Source organism: Anguilla anguilla, chromosome 11 (assembly GCF_013347855.1).
Source record: "Anguilla anguilla isolate fAngAng1 chromosome 11, fAngAng1.pri, whole genome shotgun sequence".
Classification (NCBI taxonomy): domain Eukaryota; kingdom Metazoa; phylum Chordata; class Actinopteri; order Anguilliformes; family Anguillidae; genus Anguilla; species Anguilla anguilla.
Window position 1 is genome coordinate 42187433 of NC_049211.1, and position 17884 is coordinate 42205316.

General features: G+C 42.7%; 1 protein-coding gene across 1 annotated transcript; it reads left to right on the forward strand.

Moving 5' to 3' along the window:
• The first annotated feature begins 4933 nt into the window (after positions 1–4933).
• Positions 4934–16820, forward strand: LOC118207390 (patatin-like phospholipase domain-containing protein 2). Its single transcript, XM_035380899.1, has 9 exons — positions 4934–5144; positions 6117–6349; positions 7558–7623; positions 8138–8347; positions 9309–9369; positions 12163–12477; positions 13474–13603; positions 14120–14242; positions 15481–16820. Exons 1-9 carry the CDS (start codon positions 4934–4936, stop codon positions 15875–15877), a joined length of 1746 nt encoding a protein of 581 aa, XP_035236790.1. The 3' UTR covers positions 15878–16820.
• Positions 16821–17884: the final 1064 nt, after the last annotated feature.

Genomic DNA, 17884 nt, shown 5'->3' on the forward strand with positions numbered 1-17884 from the left:
GTGGTGCGAAATCATGCAAACTAAGCGTTACACTGACTATTGTGGTACTCAAAATATTTTCCTAAGGTTGGCAGGTCTGTGATTGCCAAGCGTGTACGTTCCTAGGAAGGAATATACATTGCACCAGACTTCCCCAGGACTCCCAATTAGTCTGCTGCCGGTGACACCCCTTTGTTCTGTGCATATTGTATATCCTTACAAACAATGATTGAACTCTATGTGTGGTCATCTGTCTCTAACAGTGGAAAGTTGTTGCAGACTGTTTGTGTGTGTGTGTGTGCGTGTGCACAATCAATGAGGGTAAAATAAATCAAACCTTAATTGTTCAGACCTATCACTACAAAAAGCTGCAGCCACTGACATGATGGTCGGTCTATCACAGCGCACAAGCAACTATGAGTTAGCCAGGAAATAATAAATAAATGGGCAAAATGCTAAAATGACATAAAATCTTGGTAAATTAGGCTTATATATTATTCTATATTCATACAATCGTCATCTTGACATGTTTATCATCTTCATCATCACCACTTCACCTTAATCAGCACCTTTGTGAACATGATGTAAGAGCAAGTTAAATGTAGCTATTCTCGTTTTTTAATTTATGTTGACCTATTTATTTTCCATATGTGATTACTCGTCATCATCAGCACCATCATCATGTAAAGACAGAAATACTACAACTAATAATATTTTTTATGATATTAGGTTATTATTAGCAACATCAGAATGAGAATGTAGTCAAAATAATATGGTGGAATCAGCATAATTGAATCTTAATTTAAGAGCCACATATGCCAGCTTTATTACTAATCATTTATTTATTTGTAACGAGTCATCACCATGAACAATGGGCACCAGACAATTATGGCAAGTAACATTATTATTATTAATATTAATATATCAAAATAACAGTATAATAAAAACAAGAATGGCTGTGGATCCATGCAATCCTAGGTCGTGGTTTAATACTCTGCATATTCCAATACATCGGTTCTGTGTGGGCAACTCTCAATTCAACTCTTTTCTGCATCGATTAGTCAATAACAGCCTTAAACTTGTTCATGCGTGAGTGTACTCGTGTAAGCAGTTGCACGCACTGTGACGTAAAACCATGCGGACCATATTGGAATGAAAGAAATCTTATATCTTTTTCTGTGGGAATCAGAAAAACATTGGTGCTTGGATGGTAATTAGTTCAGTGTGAAGACGTTTAAGAGCTTAATTCTCTTTTTGGCAGTAGAGCAGGGGGTGGCCAACCCAGGTCCTGGAGAGCCGCAGGGTCTGCTGGTATTTGTTTTTACTCTGCACTTAATTGATCAATTATAGCAGTTATTTACACAGTTAACTCACCTCACCTGGTTTCTTCAGGCTAAGTGGTTGCTGTGTTTAAGGTGAAAACAAAAATCAGCAGACCCTGTGGCTCTCCAGGACCAGGGTTGGCCGCCCGTGCACTGGAGGCTTACTGAACTGCAATACCTTTAGTAACCACTGGAGTTCATCATCTTCTTGGAGAATAGAAATCCCCTGGTCCCCTGCTTAAAACACGTGTTGAATAGTGATGTCGGGCTGTATGGCTGGCTAGTTAGCAAGCTGGGTTACTACGGCATCTTCTTGCCCGATGATATTTACTACAGCCATTATAGTTGGGTACATGTTTGAGTTATGTTTTCCTTTATATTTAGCCACAAGGCTGAGTGTTCATATATTGTCCTGGACAATCCGTTTGAGAAATATATGCTCCATTGTGACGCCTGGGTACCTTCCACACAAGTTGTTTATGGTATTGTAGTACAGTTTGACTTGATCGACAATTAATCTAGGTGGCAGAATAAGCTTTCTAACAATGTATGGGTAATTTTACTTTTGGAATAGCATTTTATAACTCAGTGTAACTGAAAGTTTTGTCTCTTTATCACTGCATTAAGCATTCAGTCTGTGATAGCAGTAAAAGACACCACGCCTGGCAAAGCTTTATTGATGACTTTTGTGATTTTTTAGAAAATATTATGGTTGAGAACTTGGCTAAGGCATATGTTTGCTGGTAGACCTAGCTGATATACTGTTTTCTGGACTAAGTCTGAGCAAGGGAATGACGGCATTGATTCTGTCTCTGTCTCTGTCTACTGAACTCAGATTTAATCATCCAAATGTAAGTGTTACTGCTGAAAATATTTTGGTTAAATACGTTATTTTTGAAATTGAGAATTTAAATAGGTTAGTGGTATTTCATAATGCCATTAAATGCCTAGACAATTGCATTTGTGGCACTTCATTTTTCAAGTCTCTGTGATGCTCACATCTGGAGTTATAAGGCTTTAAATAAGGCACCCCCTAAATGGGCAAAGATTGGACAGATTTGCCATGTGTGCAAAGGGGTTAAAACCATCACAACAATCAACCAATACATTGACCCTGAGAGTTCAGCACTCACAGATTCCCATGTCAGCCTCTTAATGTTCAGAAATTTTGCTGCGGCCTTTACAGCGATACCCGTCGCGTTCTGGTTGTTTTGTTCTTCCCCGCCGTTGTTTTGATTGTCCAATAACGACAGTTCTACGGCTTTGCAGTACGAAGCTAGTGCCAGCACACACTTCTGGAATCTGATCCCAAGCCACAGGCTCTGTAGCCACGCCCACCCCTCCCCACACTGAGTCCACACCCAGAAACGTCTGTAACATATTTTAGAATAACAAAAACAGGTAAAAAGGTGCAGGAATTTGGTGAACTTAAGTAAAGTTATAGATTGCCAGTGCATCATTGATATGCCTTAGCATGGTCATTTTATAATATCGTCATGTTAAAAATCCTGCATAGTCTGCCTGTGCTCCAGACCCCTGGAACTTCTCACAGCAAACTCTGAAGCTAATCGTGAACACTGTGTAAGAACGTTTCCAGAACATTCATCATTTTTTTCTTATCTGTATTTGGTCATGGCTGTTTCCTTCTGGAAATCACATGAACAGAATTGCGCATAAAATTTACAAACAGCCAGCATTCATCATCTCACACACCTGGGATATGCACAAAAACAAAGGTCTGCACATGTGTCATGAATCTCATATTGTTTTTTCGGTAGGGACTTTTTTATGAACCAAAGTAAGAATTAATTTAAGAAAAGTTTTGTGAATGAGGCCCAATGTGTCTCCGAGTTTAAGTAAAGAAAAATGCAAATAAACGGAAGTAGGAATTGGCGAAGCTTCTCCACCGAGCCAGTGTTTGGCTGACTGTGGGCTGCCTGACCCACAGCTGCCCATACACGCCAGCATTGAGCTGGGTACTGTACTGTTTGCTGGGTCCATCAAACAAAACCTCACATTACTTTGTGATTGTCTCATTTTCTTTTGTATATTGGACTGACGTATGCCATTAATGCTATAGAAACGTCCTGTAATATAGCCATCTATTGAACACAAATAACCAGCCTCAGGAAAATGCTAGAAATTCCATACTGTAGCGTTTGCCCAAAATTTGACTTGTCTGCCTAAAGCAAGTGAATGTTCTTTTGCTGGTTAGAAATTCCTAATTTGCTGTGAGTATAACCACATAAGGTTACTGACACTGAATTTCAAGCCTGGCTATTGGACTTTCTTGTTTCTCAGCTTGAGGACAGTGTGACACCTGAAGTGACCTTGAAAGGCTTGAAAAGGAATGTATCTTGGTGCTCAGAAAAGGGATAGTTTTGTTAACGCCCAAGTACATGCTGAGCATTTCAAAAGAATGTAAGTGTTCCCTCATAAGCCCCGGAAGGAACTCTGATTTCTACAACAAAATCAATCAGTTCTGCTGATTTATGCGCACAGCTGACTCCCAGCCAAAAGATTTACAACCGACTCCTTTATTAGCTGTGGGAAGAATGTAAAACTCAAAAGGCTAGTTCTGTCTTGTAATTCACTGAATGAGCCATTGAGTCGGTAAATATATATCTTTTATTAGAAATAGATTTTGCTCTTATTTCAGCCCAGGTGCACAGATCTAGGAAAGATCCATACTCAGCGCTTATAGTTAAGATCGGGCTTAAACTTCTAAATATTTCAGCGTATTGCCTTCATCGGTGAAAGTGTGTTGCATTCTGAAGGCAGTCTTTGATACCAAACTGTGGTCCAGTCAGTTTTCCCAGTCGCATTACAACATTCAGCTTTGCAAGAAGTTTACAGTGTCAGATGTCAGTTGGAAAGCCAATGGCTCACCACACATTGCTTTGTTTTTGTGATTTAAATTAAAGCAAATTAATCTCTTCAATTTTTGTCTCTTCATGAAGATCCAATTGATTTAAAATCCACAGTGCATAACAAACTTGCAAACTATTGCTTGGTTGGATCAGGTTAGCTAATTAGCTCATGCTAAGTTTTCTTTTGCGATTGGCATATATTAGCCTGGCTCGCAAACCCTATGTGATACCATGTAAAATTGGTTTAATTTAATAATGTGATTCCCCCTTAATTCCCTAGTTCCTTATAATCTACAAAAGGCCATGCAGATTACATTCTCACAGCTCCTAAACTACACAGGAAGCTCAGTCCCCCACCCAGCTTTATCCCACATGACCTTATTGACCAGTTAAAATTTTGTATGGTTTTTTCCAGTCACACATACACACACATTTTATGATGAATTGTGACCTCACTCCACGCTCCAGCTAATTTCTGATGAATATAAAAAGGCCTTTCTCTTAAAAGGAAAAAGGCAAGGTGGGACAAGTCCATTTTGCTTTTTCACTAAAGTGGGCTTGCTTACTTATTTGGTTGCGTTACTTATATGCAACTCTGGTAGGGTGGGAAGAAAGTCGTCAGGACTGACCCTTGCAGTGCCTTCCCAGCTTTGACTAGAGGACTACACAATTCCAAAGTCATTTCAAAGAAAATCTATAATCTAAATTGTATTTTTTATTTAGAGAGAAATTTGTCGGAGAAGCATATCGGGGACCGTCATCATGTCTCCGAAGTCGGGGACAGCCGCCCTGGCTGGGAAGGCGCCGCTCTCCATGTCCTTCTTGGGGTCTGGGTTTCTCGCGGTTTACCAGCTGGGCGTGGTCCAGTGCCTGCTGGACGTGGCCCCGGGGGTGGTGGAGGGGGCGCCCGAAGTGTTCGGGGCATCAGCCGGCTCCTTGGCTGCGGCAGCCGTCGTTTGCGGGACAAATATGGGTGAGTGCCGCCATACATTGGCTAATGAAACCCACATCCATCTGTAAAACAGATCAATGGTTTGAGTGCTTTTATACAATAAATTGTATGTAATTGTATATAAATTGTAGCTATTGTACGATACATTTGTGCATAACTATTATTAATATTAATAGGAGTTGTTATGTCTACATATGTGTACACACACACACACACTGTTCCCACCTTGCTTATCAGTTAAATCGATGGTTACTATTTCCATAATTTGTACAACATAATTTTAATATTTTGTATATTTGATCTATAATGACTTGCACAACTATTCATTTGGCATAGTATGTGTATGTTCAGTTCAATATTTACACCATAGAATCAGGTTAATTGCCTTACATAGGGGTAGGGGTTCAACAATGCTTCATCGCGCGTTTGAACCTGTGGCCTATTGTGCTACAAGCCCCAGTCCCTTGGCCACTACACTACATGGCCACTTGAGCTGAGCTTGACTGTACATCAAATCAACAGTAAGAGGGTGTACACAGTGCAGACCATACGTACGTGTTGGGACAGTGATTCCATTTTTGTCGTTTTGGCTCTGTACTCCAACACATTGGATTTAAAATGAAAGAAAAAATATGTTATTAAAGTGCAGATAGTCAGCTTTAATTTGAGGGTATGTACGTCCATACCGGGTGATCCGTGCGAGAATCTAATACATAGTCCCTCCATTTTAGGGGACCAAACCTAATTGGACAAATTGACAAAATCTTAAGTAAAGTCATCATATTTAGCACTTGGTTGCAAATCCTTTGCATTCGATGACTGCCTGTAGTCTACGACCCATAGATCCATAGACCCATAGACCCATAGGTGATGCTCAGTCAGGCCTGCCCTGCAGCCGTCTTCAGACCCTGTTCGTCTCGGTTTCCGTCCAAAATACTTGTGACCCGCGCCGCGTGAGCTTCAGGAGGCGCGGTGCTGTTTTTCCCGGGACAGGTCACGCGCGGGACGAGATGATAAAGTTCGCCCAGGGCCTGCGGAGACGCGCTGGGGGGCCGCTGCACCCCTCCGCCGACGTGTTCCGGGGGATCGAGCGCGTGCTGCGCCGCGTCATCCCGGAGAACGCGCACCTGCGGGCCGGCGGCCGCCTTCACGTCGCCGCGATGCGCGTCCCCGACGGCAAGGCCGTTCTGATCTCGCGCTTCCAGTCCAGGGAAGACCTGATCCAGGTGAGCCGCTCATTTCTCTGCCTCTCTTCCCACAAACGCTGAGCAATCCAAAGGCCAGTTCAGATCAATGATTCGCAACGAGACTGGATGCAACTTGCAAAATTCCAAGGCGTCTGATTGTAAACGTTCTAAAACTGCACTTGGCGATTTGACAAGGTGGGTCTTTTTGAGACCCCAGGCAACGGCTTCAGACGCTCTGCAACTAACCAGTTCACACCGCTGCAGTTTTCTCTGCAACATTCTAAAACTGTTTTGTCTCGTTGCGAATCATTGATCTGAACTGGCATTAACACGTTCACCAAGGTACATTATCAATCGTTCAGTGGATGCACATAATGGTGAATGAACTGAAATCTCAGTACTAATTAGGAGGGTCTGGGGGGGGACAGTTCTAAGCAAGCAAGCGTGTACTGTACTGCTACCGGGGCCAGCGGCTGCTCCAGCAGTGTTTTGAATGTCAGTGCCGCGGCGGTCCACTAGGGGGCAGGACCGCTCGTCAGCGGTTTTGCATTCGGGTCCTCGTCTCGACTGCCTCGCTGACAGATTTGCAAAAGGACGGTGCGCCAACAGCCCATGGGAAAGGCGGGCTGCTTAGTGGTCTCTGTCGTCTGGCTGGATAAGGAGCAGGAATCTGTATGAACAGCTGATCCACACGCTCATATTCCCAGACAGAAGAATGTAATGTGCAAGCTTGTCTTCTTTTACCGCATAATTATTTAAAACATGTATGTACTTTATATGCTGTGAAAATGTTGCCATAGTTGCAGTAGTCAATTAAAATTAATGATGGTGTGTTGATCTCAGTGAATACCTCTGTGTATTTCAATCCCTGCAAAATAGAGTAGAATAGATTTCTATTTGCCCCGAGGGGAATTTTTCCTGCACATACAGAAGGTAGGCAATAAAAACAACAATGATGTAATCGAGGCATATCAGTACCATATCAGAACAGTGCAATTACAAGCCTTAACAGTTGAAACACATTATACAAGTAAACACAAGATGTGACAGTTAAAGCACCCTTTATGAATACACACAATAAACATTCCCACAGTCCAGCTGTGCAATGGCCCTCCTCTCATGTTTTGTGTGCTTTGTATGTGGGACGAATGTGAAGGATGTTGAAGGTGCTCAGCAGACTACAGAACTTTCGCTACAAGACCTTAGCATGCCTCATGTCTGACTGAAAACTTTCTGTCCACCGGAAGGCGCTGTTGTGCAGTTGCTTTCTTCCCTTGTACTGTGGATTGACGCCACCCCGTTTCAAGGGAGATGTGAGTATACAAGCATAAGCACTTGTGTTAAATAAAATAATTAAAAAATAAGAACAATAAATAAATAAGAAATAAAAACTGTTAAAAAATATATATGTGTTGGGTTTTATATTATTTTTTAGTTTTATAGGTAAGGTTCCAGATCAGTTTATGTTTAGTTTCAGTTTGCACTTTTTTTTTCATGGCTATTTTGTTTCAGTTTCAGTTTTTTGGTTCGACTTATAACTTTGTTTTGAGGCTTTGTCACCAGCGTCCCTCAGCAGACTGCACTGTGAACAGTTATAAACTGTCGTTTGTCCCTTACGGAAATGGAATGCCATTTTCTTCCATATAGCATTGACTTTTCTGAAAATATAAAAATAAAAATGTTTCGCAATACTATAATGTATTGCGGCATTTATACGTGTTGTGTAGTGTTGCGAAATCTAGACAACACATCTTATTTCGTGATATTTTCAGTGGGTTGCATTTCTGTAAGGGCGGACTCTTAACATTTTGACGTGTACGCTTGTAGTACTACATGGACGGAGGCTTCACCAGCATCCAGCCCGTGCACAACCGCCACAGAATCCTGTCGGTGTCGCCGTTTGCTGGCGACGTGGACATCTGCCCCCGTGACCCCCCTCAAAGCCACTACGACCTGGTGGTGAGCGGGCTGGCCTTCCAGATGACCACCCCCAACTTCCACCGGATGATAGACGCCCTCTTCCCCCCCGCGGGCTCTGTGAGACCCCCTTTCTCCTCCGTCTGTAAAACTGGAGCTGTGCCCCAGAGAGCACTGCAGGGCTTACCATGCACAGAGCGTGGTGTAACGGTTAAGGGACGTGAGCTTGTACCTACAGGGGTTGCAGGCTCAATTCCCTGATAAGGCGCTGCTGTTCTACTCTTGAGGAAGTGAAATATCCATCTCAATGAATGGGTAGTATATAAAAAAACTGTAAAGTCTAAGTCATTCTACCCAAGAGTGTCAGCTAGGAACAAAATGCATAATAATTCAAATATAAATGTCATAATACTGTTATCGTGGCAGAAAATATTATACAAATTTGTAAAGCAAGCACAAACATCATTCATTATTTTATTATTAAAATTATCCTTGTAAAAGTAAATGTTATAAATACTCCTTTCAACAATCACTGTCCAGGCACTCTTCAAGGATGAACCACTTTTTTTTTTAAAAGTGGGAAGTCAACAGTAACAGAGAGATGACCTTGGTTAAAAACTGTTAGAATGAACGGAGTGATTCTTCCAATGCTTAACTCGCTGACAGGAAAGACTGTAGCCACCACACTCCTCCAGAGAGAGATTATGATATTAGAGGTTGCCCAGGGAGTCAGAAAGAGAAACAAATGAGACACACAAAAAATGTGAAAGGAGAATCCAGTGGTGAGTTTCTCTTCATTTCTTATAAGAGCACATTTTATGTTGTGAATACTACTTGTGAAGTGTTTTATTTCCCCTCTTGGTTTGCCAAGCAAACACTCGACATGAGAACACTTCATCTGAGACTAACAGAAAGGAAATAATGAGTTGTGTGATTAATTATTATACTTTTTTTTACACTTTAATGCCTTGCAAGTGTTGTTCTGGTCACTGTCTGTTTCCACAGCTACGGTGGGATGCAAATTTATGATTTATTATTTGTTATGCCCTGACTTACGTTAAAAAATGTCATTGCATTTTAGGTTCTTCAGAAGGCTTATGCCAGTGGATACCAGGATGCTCATTTCTTTTTGCAAAGAAGCGGTAAGAATATTTCAGAATCCTCAAACCCCCTGTGTCGTGGTTGTGGTTGTTTGCTACCGCTGCAGTCGCTGCAGTACGTGGTGCATAGCGCTGCTGCATCGCTATTAGCCAGCGGCAGCTAGCTGAGAACAGCTGAATCCTCAGCAATCCACCGAATTCACCTGCTGAGTGGGAAGCGGTTTTGTACGATTTTGTTATACACCGTTCATGACAAAGGTCAAATAAGTATGTCACGGTGCTCTTACTTGAATATACCCACTTATTTGGCTTTGTCAAATCTTAAAGCTTAACGCATTTTATTTATTTATTTTTTTCCCCTAGAATGTAATTATTTTTGTAGGATGGGGTTAAAAGGGGGTAGATAAATAGAAATGTAAGACGAGAAGCTGAAGACTTTGGCTTATTGCAGGGGAATGAGCTCTGTTGGTGATTGTTTACAGTGGAAGATATGCCAGGGTAACTGTCCTTGAGCAGAGCGTAGAGATACTTGGCTGGTACACCGTCTGCTCCAGTGGCGCCAGCGCGTCACCAGGGAACATCGGCCGTCGACTTCTGGACTGGCTTCACACGAGGGCGCCTCACACGCAGCCTGAAGGACGCGCGCGGTTAGCAATGCGTGTGGAGCTGACCCGCTGCATTACAGTGTGGTGGCAGCGTGTCCGGAGTGCGCTCAGTCCGCTCTCTGATCCATTCATCATGCAAATTAGAGGAGAGTGCTCTTATCGGATATGGTAATTGGCCACGGAACTGGCCACAGACCAGGCTCCACGTGAATATTAGAACTATTTCAGTGTTATTATGTCCCTCAACATGGGTCATCTGAGGCTTTGCTATAATTTATATTATCACTCTTAATTTATAAATTATATTTCTGATGATGAACAGAGGGTGAACATTGGCGCTATAGCGTGTACAGTATTATCTCTGCAAAAATGTTTGCATTGTAAAAAGCGAAGTTACTAATGTTGTATCGTTCGCGAACGATTCGCTCAAAATAATTAATCTTTTTGGTGAATAAACTGAACTGAATCACTTCCTGAAAGGATCCGTTCATTTCTCAGTCAGTTCAGTTGAGCTCCCAGTCAGTTGCGAGCGAACGTGATTCGTTTGCAGGGATACACTGAACGGTGCATGTTCAGTAATTCGTTCACTGAACGTACACAGTGAACGTGAGCCCTGAGTGACGGACAGTCGCTGAGTCACTCAAGCCCGCCCCCTCCCTCTCCCTCCCTCTCATGTCTTGAAGTCTCGATGTAGGTCGTAGTACCAAATATTTTATTTAATAATTAGGTGTCGCGAAAATATACATGTTGTATATAATAGGGTAGGACTTTGTTATGGCAGCTTTCAGTTTGTAAACGGTATCTTTATCCAATTAAATTCTCAGCTCACTGGCTTATCCTTCACGAACGACCGTTCTCAGTTCACTTGTTAACGAGCTGAACTGAACGTTCGACCGTGTTTCAGTTCAATGCAGTCGGAGCTCCGGTCAAGCACTGAACGATTCAGTGAACGAATCTTTTTATCGAATCTTTTTAATGAACTGATTCTAATGATTCAGTACACTGAAAAGAACTGCTTTGCCCATCAATAGAAGTTACTCACATACTCTACAAATACACTATACAGTGAATATGTAAAAAAAAAACACAACTATTAGAAGTTATACCTAAACCAAAACCTTTACCAATATGTTCTAAGAAATCTAAACCATGTCCCAAAAAATGCTACCTATGTTTTCCTATAATTGTTCAAGGTACTTTCGATAAATGTCCTTAATCTAACTGGCTTTCAAACCCATATAAAGGCGCCAAAATTGTATGGACTTTAGCAAGCAAGCTAACTATCTACAGGTAGAACAGCAGTGTAGATAGCCATTTGCTTGGTAAGGAAGAAACATCCGCTTAGCTAATACAGCTCCCTAGTAGTTTAGCTAGCGAAAAGAGTATGCCAGCTTGCAAAATAATTCATATAGTGTGTTTCTGGACAGTGCTTGTCTTGTATCTGTAGCTACTTAGCATGGTGGTTTATGTTAGCATACTAGCTAAAGTCCATAGCCTACAGATTGTGCTGTATTTATACAGGTTTGGAAGCTTTTGATTACAGGATCAGTGGCATTGTCCACTAATAAACACTATTAATACAAGAGCAGACACTGCTACCCTGTCATGACTGTGGCCAACAGCTGTCCACTTTATGTACTGTGCCCACCAAAAATAGCTGCACTTGGCAGCATGTCAGTGTGGCCTGCACAAACATTGTGTGCCCGGGCTGTTTCTCTGACCTTCCATACCCAGAAGGCCCTTTAACAAGGCCCCCTTCCTGTAGACAGAGTGATTGCTTTAACGGGGATGGCTGTGACTTCCTCCCACACTCACACCTCCGTCTGGGTCTCTACCCGTGAGAGAAAAGTGGAACACAAAATGATGACAGGCAAGTTGCACTTTCTGACCTGAAACTGAATGCAAACCTTTGAGTGTATTTTTTAAAATTTTGACCGCATTTTATAACGTAGTGCTTTGAAGGGTTTGTGAAGGGTTAAAAGTTCCAGGATTTCTGGTTTCTCAGCATGATCACTGCTTTTCAAGAAAGGCACTCCAGAGTGTGCTGATTGTAATGTCTCTGGTCTTCTGATTTACCATCATAATACTAAAGTACAGTTCACATTGTCTTCAAACTGGATACACATTAGCCAAATACACTGAGCTGAACTTTACATTGAGACCAGTCACTTTAGTCTCCGGTAATCGATGGATAATGGCAGAACTGTGTTTTGGGGTGTGATGTTTTTAGATCTCATAGAGTACCAGCCCTCTGTGATGAACGGCCTGGCCCCATCCTCTAAAGCGTGTTCTGGGAGAGTTGTGGAATCTCATATGCTCCAAGAGGAAGAAGAGACGGAAAGAGAAGAGAAAGAAGAGGAGAATAATGGAGTGGAGGAGGAGGAGGAGGAGGAGGAGGAGGAGGAGAGGGAGGTCCCGACCGCAGTCCCGCAGAAGAAGGCGGGGATTTCGGGGTGTTGCTCCCCGAGTCCGGAGAGCTCGGGCTGGAGTCTGAGCTCCCTGGAGCAGGCCCTGTACCTGAGTCTACCAGGCTGGGTACAGACAGGTATGCGCTCATGTCTACCCCCCCCCACCCCCCACAGAACCCCTGCGTGGGCCAGAGTCCCCCCCACACTCCCCCCCCCCCCCCCCCCCCAGCACAGCATCCCTGCGTGGGCCAGAGTCCCCCCCCTCACAGCACCCCCACGTCGGCCAGAGTCCCCCCCCCACCCCCCCACAGCACCCCTGCGTGGGCCAGAGTCCCCCCCCCCTTTCCCCTCTCACAGCACCCCCACGTGGGCCAAGGTCCCCCCCCTCACCCCCTCACAGCACCCCTGCATGGGCCCGAGACCACCCCCCTTCCCCCCTCACAGCACCCCCCACACTCCCCCCCTCCCCTCCCCTCACAGCACCCCCCACACTCCCCCCCTCCCCTCCCCTCACAGCACCCCTGCATGGGCCCGAGACCACCCCCCCGCCCCCGCCCCCCACAGCACCCCTGCGTGGGCCAGAGCCCACCCCCTCCCTTTCCCCAGTCAAGGCCCCCTCCTCCCTTTACTTATCAGCTCAGCAACTCAAGGCCTCAAAGTTGCGGTCAACTGGCAGTTTGATTCAAATAATTGATTAGAGCCCCCCCCCGCACACACACACACACAAACACACCCCCACATTATGGATTGAAGCTGAAATTGATGCTGCTCTACGCATCTTAATGTGTTAGTGTTTCTCTTATCTTTGAAAAGCAAATTTTAAAAAAAATTATTTAGTCATTTTGGTCAGTTGTTTGCTGTAGAAGTGACTGAATTTCTGGATGTAATGTACTCATGAAGACTAAAAATCAGAATTTAAAGTACAAATTTTTTTTTTTCACGACAAAAGTACTTGAATGGCAAATTTCACAGTTGGTAGGAGCCATTTTCCTATTTATATTGGTCTGTGTTTTGTCTCTGAGGCATTTGTCTTTATCTCATTCTCAGGCTGTACAGTATGTTCTTCCTCTGCAGTAGACAGGAACTCACTGCACGTGCTTAATGACATTTGGTGACTGTGTTTCTTGTTTTAGCCCTGCTATGCAACCTCATGGCCCAAATCGGACTGCTGGGTTTCCATGACACCTTCCAAGCACATCTGATATCGTATCTACTCTTGCCCTACACACTGCCTGCTTGCATCTTCTTTCACTTCACCTGCAGGTAATGCACCTATTCAGCTTGTGCCGCTCCTCCAACAGGCAGCACCACAACTTCACACCTGTACCTGTAACGTTCTGTGAGGTGGACAGAAAGCAGCAAAGGATAGCTGTGAAGAATGGGAGACAAGAGCAGGACTTTCGTGTAGAGTTGCCAAAGAGCACCCCAGAAGCGTCTCTTTCAAAACCTGTTCAGATATTTGATGCTACAGTATTCTGAAAGACCTGACCCTGAAAAGCGAACGCACTCTGACTAATCCCTATTTAAAATGCGTAAACCTCAGCAAACTCCTGCCTGTCTCCTCTTTCTGGGCCTGAAGGGCTTACACTTCATAGGTGTAAACTTTCTCTGTGAGTTCTGTTTGACATCTCTGTACCTGCACACGATTTTGCTTTGGTGTTGGGATGCGTCCGTATGACACTGTGGTGGTGTGTGTGTGTGCGCGTGTGTGTGTGTGTGTGTGTGTGCGTGTGTGTGCGCGTGTGTGTGTGTGCGTGTGTGTGTGTGTGTTCTCCGCAGGCTGCTGCTCTGGCTAAGGCGCGTCCCAGAGGATGTGTTCTGGCTGTGGCAGGACACAAAGCAGATTGTGCTGTTTCTCATCAGAACCACCGTGTCCAGCCTGAAGAAGAACCTGGCAGACAGGTGAGTGCTTTCAGAGGGATGTACCTGTCTGTCTTCCTGACTGTGACCTGTGGTTATCACTTCACCAAGTGTTTTAACCTGAGCCACCAACTAATAGCTTCTTCCTCTGTTCATGTTTTATAAACCATACAGCAAAACTCTGATTCATTACCCCGAAAGACAAAACTCTGATTCATTACCCCGAAAGACAAAACACTGATTCATTACCCCGAAAGACAAAACACTGATTCATTACTCTGAAAGACAAAACACTGATTCATTACTCTAAAAGACAAAACACTGATTCATTACTCCGAAAAACAAAACTCTGATTCATTACCCCGAAAGACAAAACACTGATTCATTACTCTGAAAGACAAAACACTGATTCATTACTCTGAAAGACAAAACACTGATTCATTACTCTGAAAGACAAAACACTGATTCATTACTCTAAAAGACAAAACACTGATTCATTACTCTGAAAGACAAAACACTGATTCATTACTCTGAAAGACAAAACACTGATTCATTACTCTGAAAGACAAAACACTGATTCATTACTCTAAAAGACAAAACACTGATTCATTACTCTGAAAGACAAAACACTGATTCATTACTCTGAAAGACAAAACACTGATTCATTACTCTAAAAGACAAAACACTGATTCATTACTCTGAAAGACAAAACACTGATTCATTACTCTGAAAGACAAAACACTGATTCATTACTCTGAAAGACAAAACACTGATTCATTACTCTAAAAGACAAAACACTGATTCATTACTCTAAAAGACAAAACACTGATTCATTACTCTGAAAGACAAAACACTGATTCATTACTCTAAAAGACAAAACACTGATTCATTACTCTGAAAGACAAAACACTGATTCATTACTCATTATTCACAAAGACGTGTTACCAGAGGTGGACCACAGCAGTGAAGACAAATTGGAATGACCAGGGGAACATTGTATTAATATAATTTAATTTATTAAATTATTGAAAAATATAGAAATATATATATATATATATATATAAAACACATACAAAAATATTATAATTCATCACATAAAATTGCAGTGTAAATTTTATTCGGACCAAAGTTTTTGGCTGCGCATTTCGGTTACTAATACCTGTAGGAGGGGTTTTCGCCTAAGGAATGAAAAGCATTTCTGCTGAGTACCTGAGACATTTGGAATATGCTGTGTGCTGTGCCCCGGCTCTGCCCCCCTCCCCCCCGGTCACCTGTGCCAGGTACCTTCCCCCCGTTCGCCTGACCCCCGTGCTGGAGTTCCTGTCGGAGGGCGAGGTTTCCCCGAAGATGGCCCGTGTGAGGCGGCGTTCCACCCTGAGGGTGCAGCTCACCGGCGTGGGCTCCTCCGAATCCCGCTCCGGCCCCCGCCCTGAAGCCCTGGCCTTCTCCTTCCAGCTGGACCTGGGGGTGGAGGTGGACAGCCAGCCCGACGTCCCGGCCCTCCCCCCCTGCCAGCAGCCACCGCCCCTGGGGTCCCCCCCCAGCTCCGAGGGAGAGGACGAGCCCGCCCCCACCCTCTCCACGTCCCAGGTATCCCCTGGGGGAGGAGGGGAAGGAGAAGGAGAAACCAGCATCCTGCAGCTGTCCAAGGACAAGAGCGAACTGCGAATTACCTGAAGTTCCCTCCGGGGAAAATATGATTTTCTGTTCTGTTCATTCCACTTCTGAACTAGCCTGTGATTGAAAGGCTGTCTGATATATTCCAGATCGGGGCAGTTTGTGGGGTGGCAGTGTAACCAAAAAATAAGAAACAAATCGGTGGACAGTGGCTGCACGCAATGTTATTAAGAACGGTAGGACAAACTAATTAAGTTGAAGATGTCACATATACTTAATTGCATGCAACATGTCTATAATTGTATTAAGCAAATCCAGCAATTTTATTTATTTAGTAAATCCAACTACTTAACAATACTGCGTACAACCACTAGCAAACATTTGTGTGTGTGTGTGTGTATAGTAGAGTTCTATATGTAGAGTTGGGCAGAGCTACTAGCTTAGCTAGCCAAAGTTGTACCATGTGTGTAGTTTCTATTTCTAAAATCAAGTAGCTACAATTGTAGGCTAGCTGTATTGGCATAAAAGTAAAATTGTTAGACCAGCATCATTTGTGAACAGAAAATCCCAGTTTAGATTTAAAACACCATTGTCCATCGGATATTGAAAGCAAAACCTAAAATGGACCAGATCGTGTCACCACCATGATTGCCCTGCGCCAATTGCATTGGCAAGGTGTATTATTATCGCATAAAAATATAAGACAAATTGTATAGTAACCTGTCTGACAGCAGAGTAAAATCATTACACCAATATCACATGTTGATAAAATCCCAGCTTTCAGATTCACACCATTATCAGTTGGATATTTAAAGCAAAATTCCCTGCCTAAAATGGACCTGATTTATCATGTGACCACAACTGTGACCCATATAAAATGCAAGTTATTGTGTTGCTATCACGTAATATTGGACATTTACGTGACCATCCATATCAATGAATGGACATGCTTAATATAACGAAGTTCTCAACAGCAGCAGATTTCACATTTCACGTCAATCAAGACAGAAGCCATAGGGAAATGGGCAAATGGGAAGAATTAGACACATTTTTAAAAATCTGTGATCGCTTCTGTGATCGCCCGGTCGATCATGATCGACGTATAGGGTACCCCTGGTGTAGAGTAAGAAAAAAAAAAGACATTTTAGTTAAACAGTATTTGTGTAAAGTGAGAAAAAAAAAATATCTTTAATGAAACAGTATTTGTGTAGGGTGAGAAAAAAAACATTTTTAGTTAAACAGTATTTGTGTAGGGTGAGGGAGTGAGAAATAACTTTTCTTTTACTGGATTTTACAGCAGGACAGTGCTTCCACTGTGGTATTTTTCCACCCAGTATCTTGAACAAGATCCTGTTCACATTAAAACGACATACTAACATCTCTCATTAAAATGTGAAAAAGGATCCAGTTATGATGATAAACTTTCATATCTCATTATAGTGAGATACTTTTTTTTATCTTGTAATAACAAGAGAACATTGCCTATTGAAAGTGATGCACAGAATTTGTTCAGTAAAGGCCCTTAAATCAGAGAATCACTTTAATAATGACTCAGTGAGATTCTACTATCCTTGAGCACTTTAGATTGAACTGTGATAAGTATGTGAACACTAGGAAGAATTCTGAAATGCATGGGCCTGTACAGAAATAATCAGTCTGATCCTTTTCAGGTGGCTTCTCATTGGTCAGCTTGAGGGGCTTGGTTGGCTGCATGGCATTGGAGCGTTCGCAGAGTTTTCTGCTGTTCTCGCTATATCGAAATGTGTTCTTGTTATAACAAAATATTCAAGTTTCTCGCTTTGATGAGAAACATTTTTTTCTTATTATAACGAGATATTCAGGTTTCTCATTATATAAGTAGGAAAAATTCTAATTATGAGACACTGAGCTGAAAAATAGTTTCTTGCTGTGGCACTGCTATTGTAATTCATTAAAAAAAAAACGCAATAGAAAATGATAACTAAATGTAAAAATGTAAAATGTACATTGGAACTATAAAATTCTATGTACTGTGTAATAATGGTGAAATCCCCCATCTCCCGATTTTCAGTATATTGCTTCTTTTTG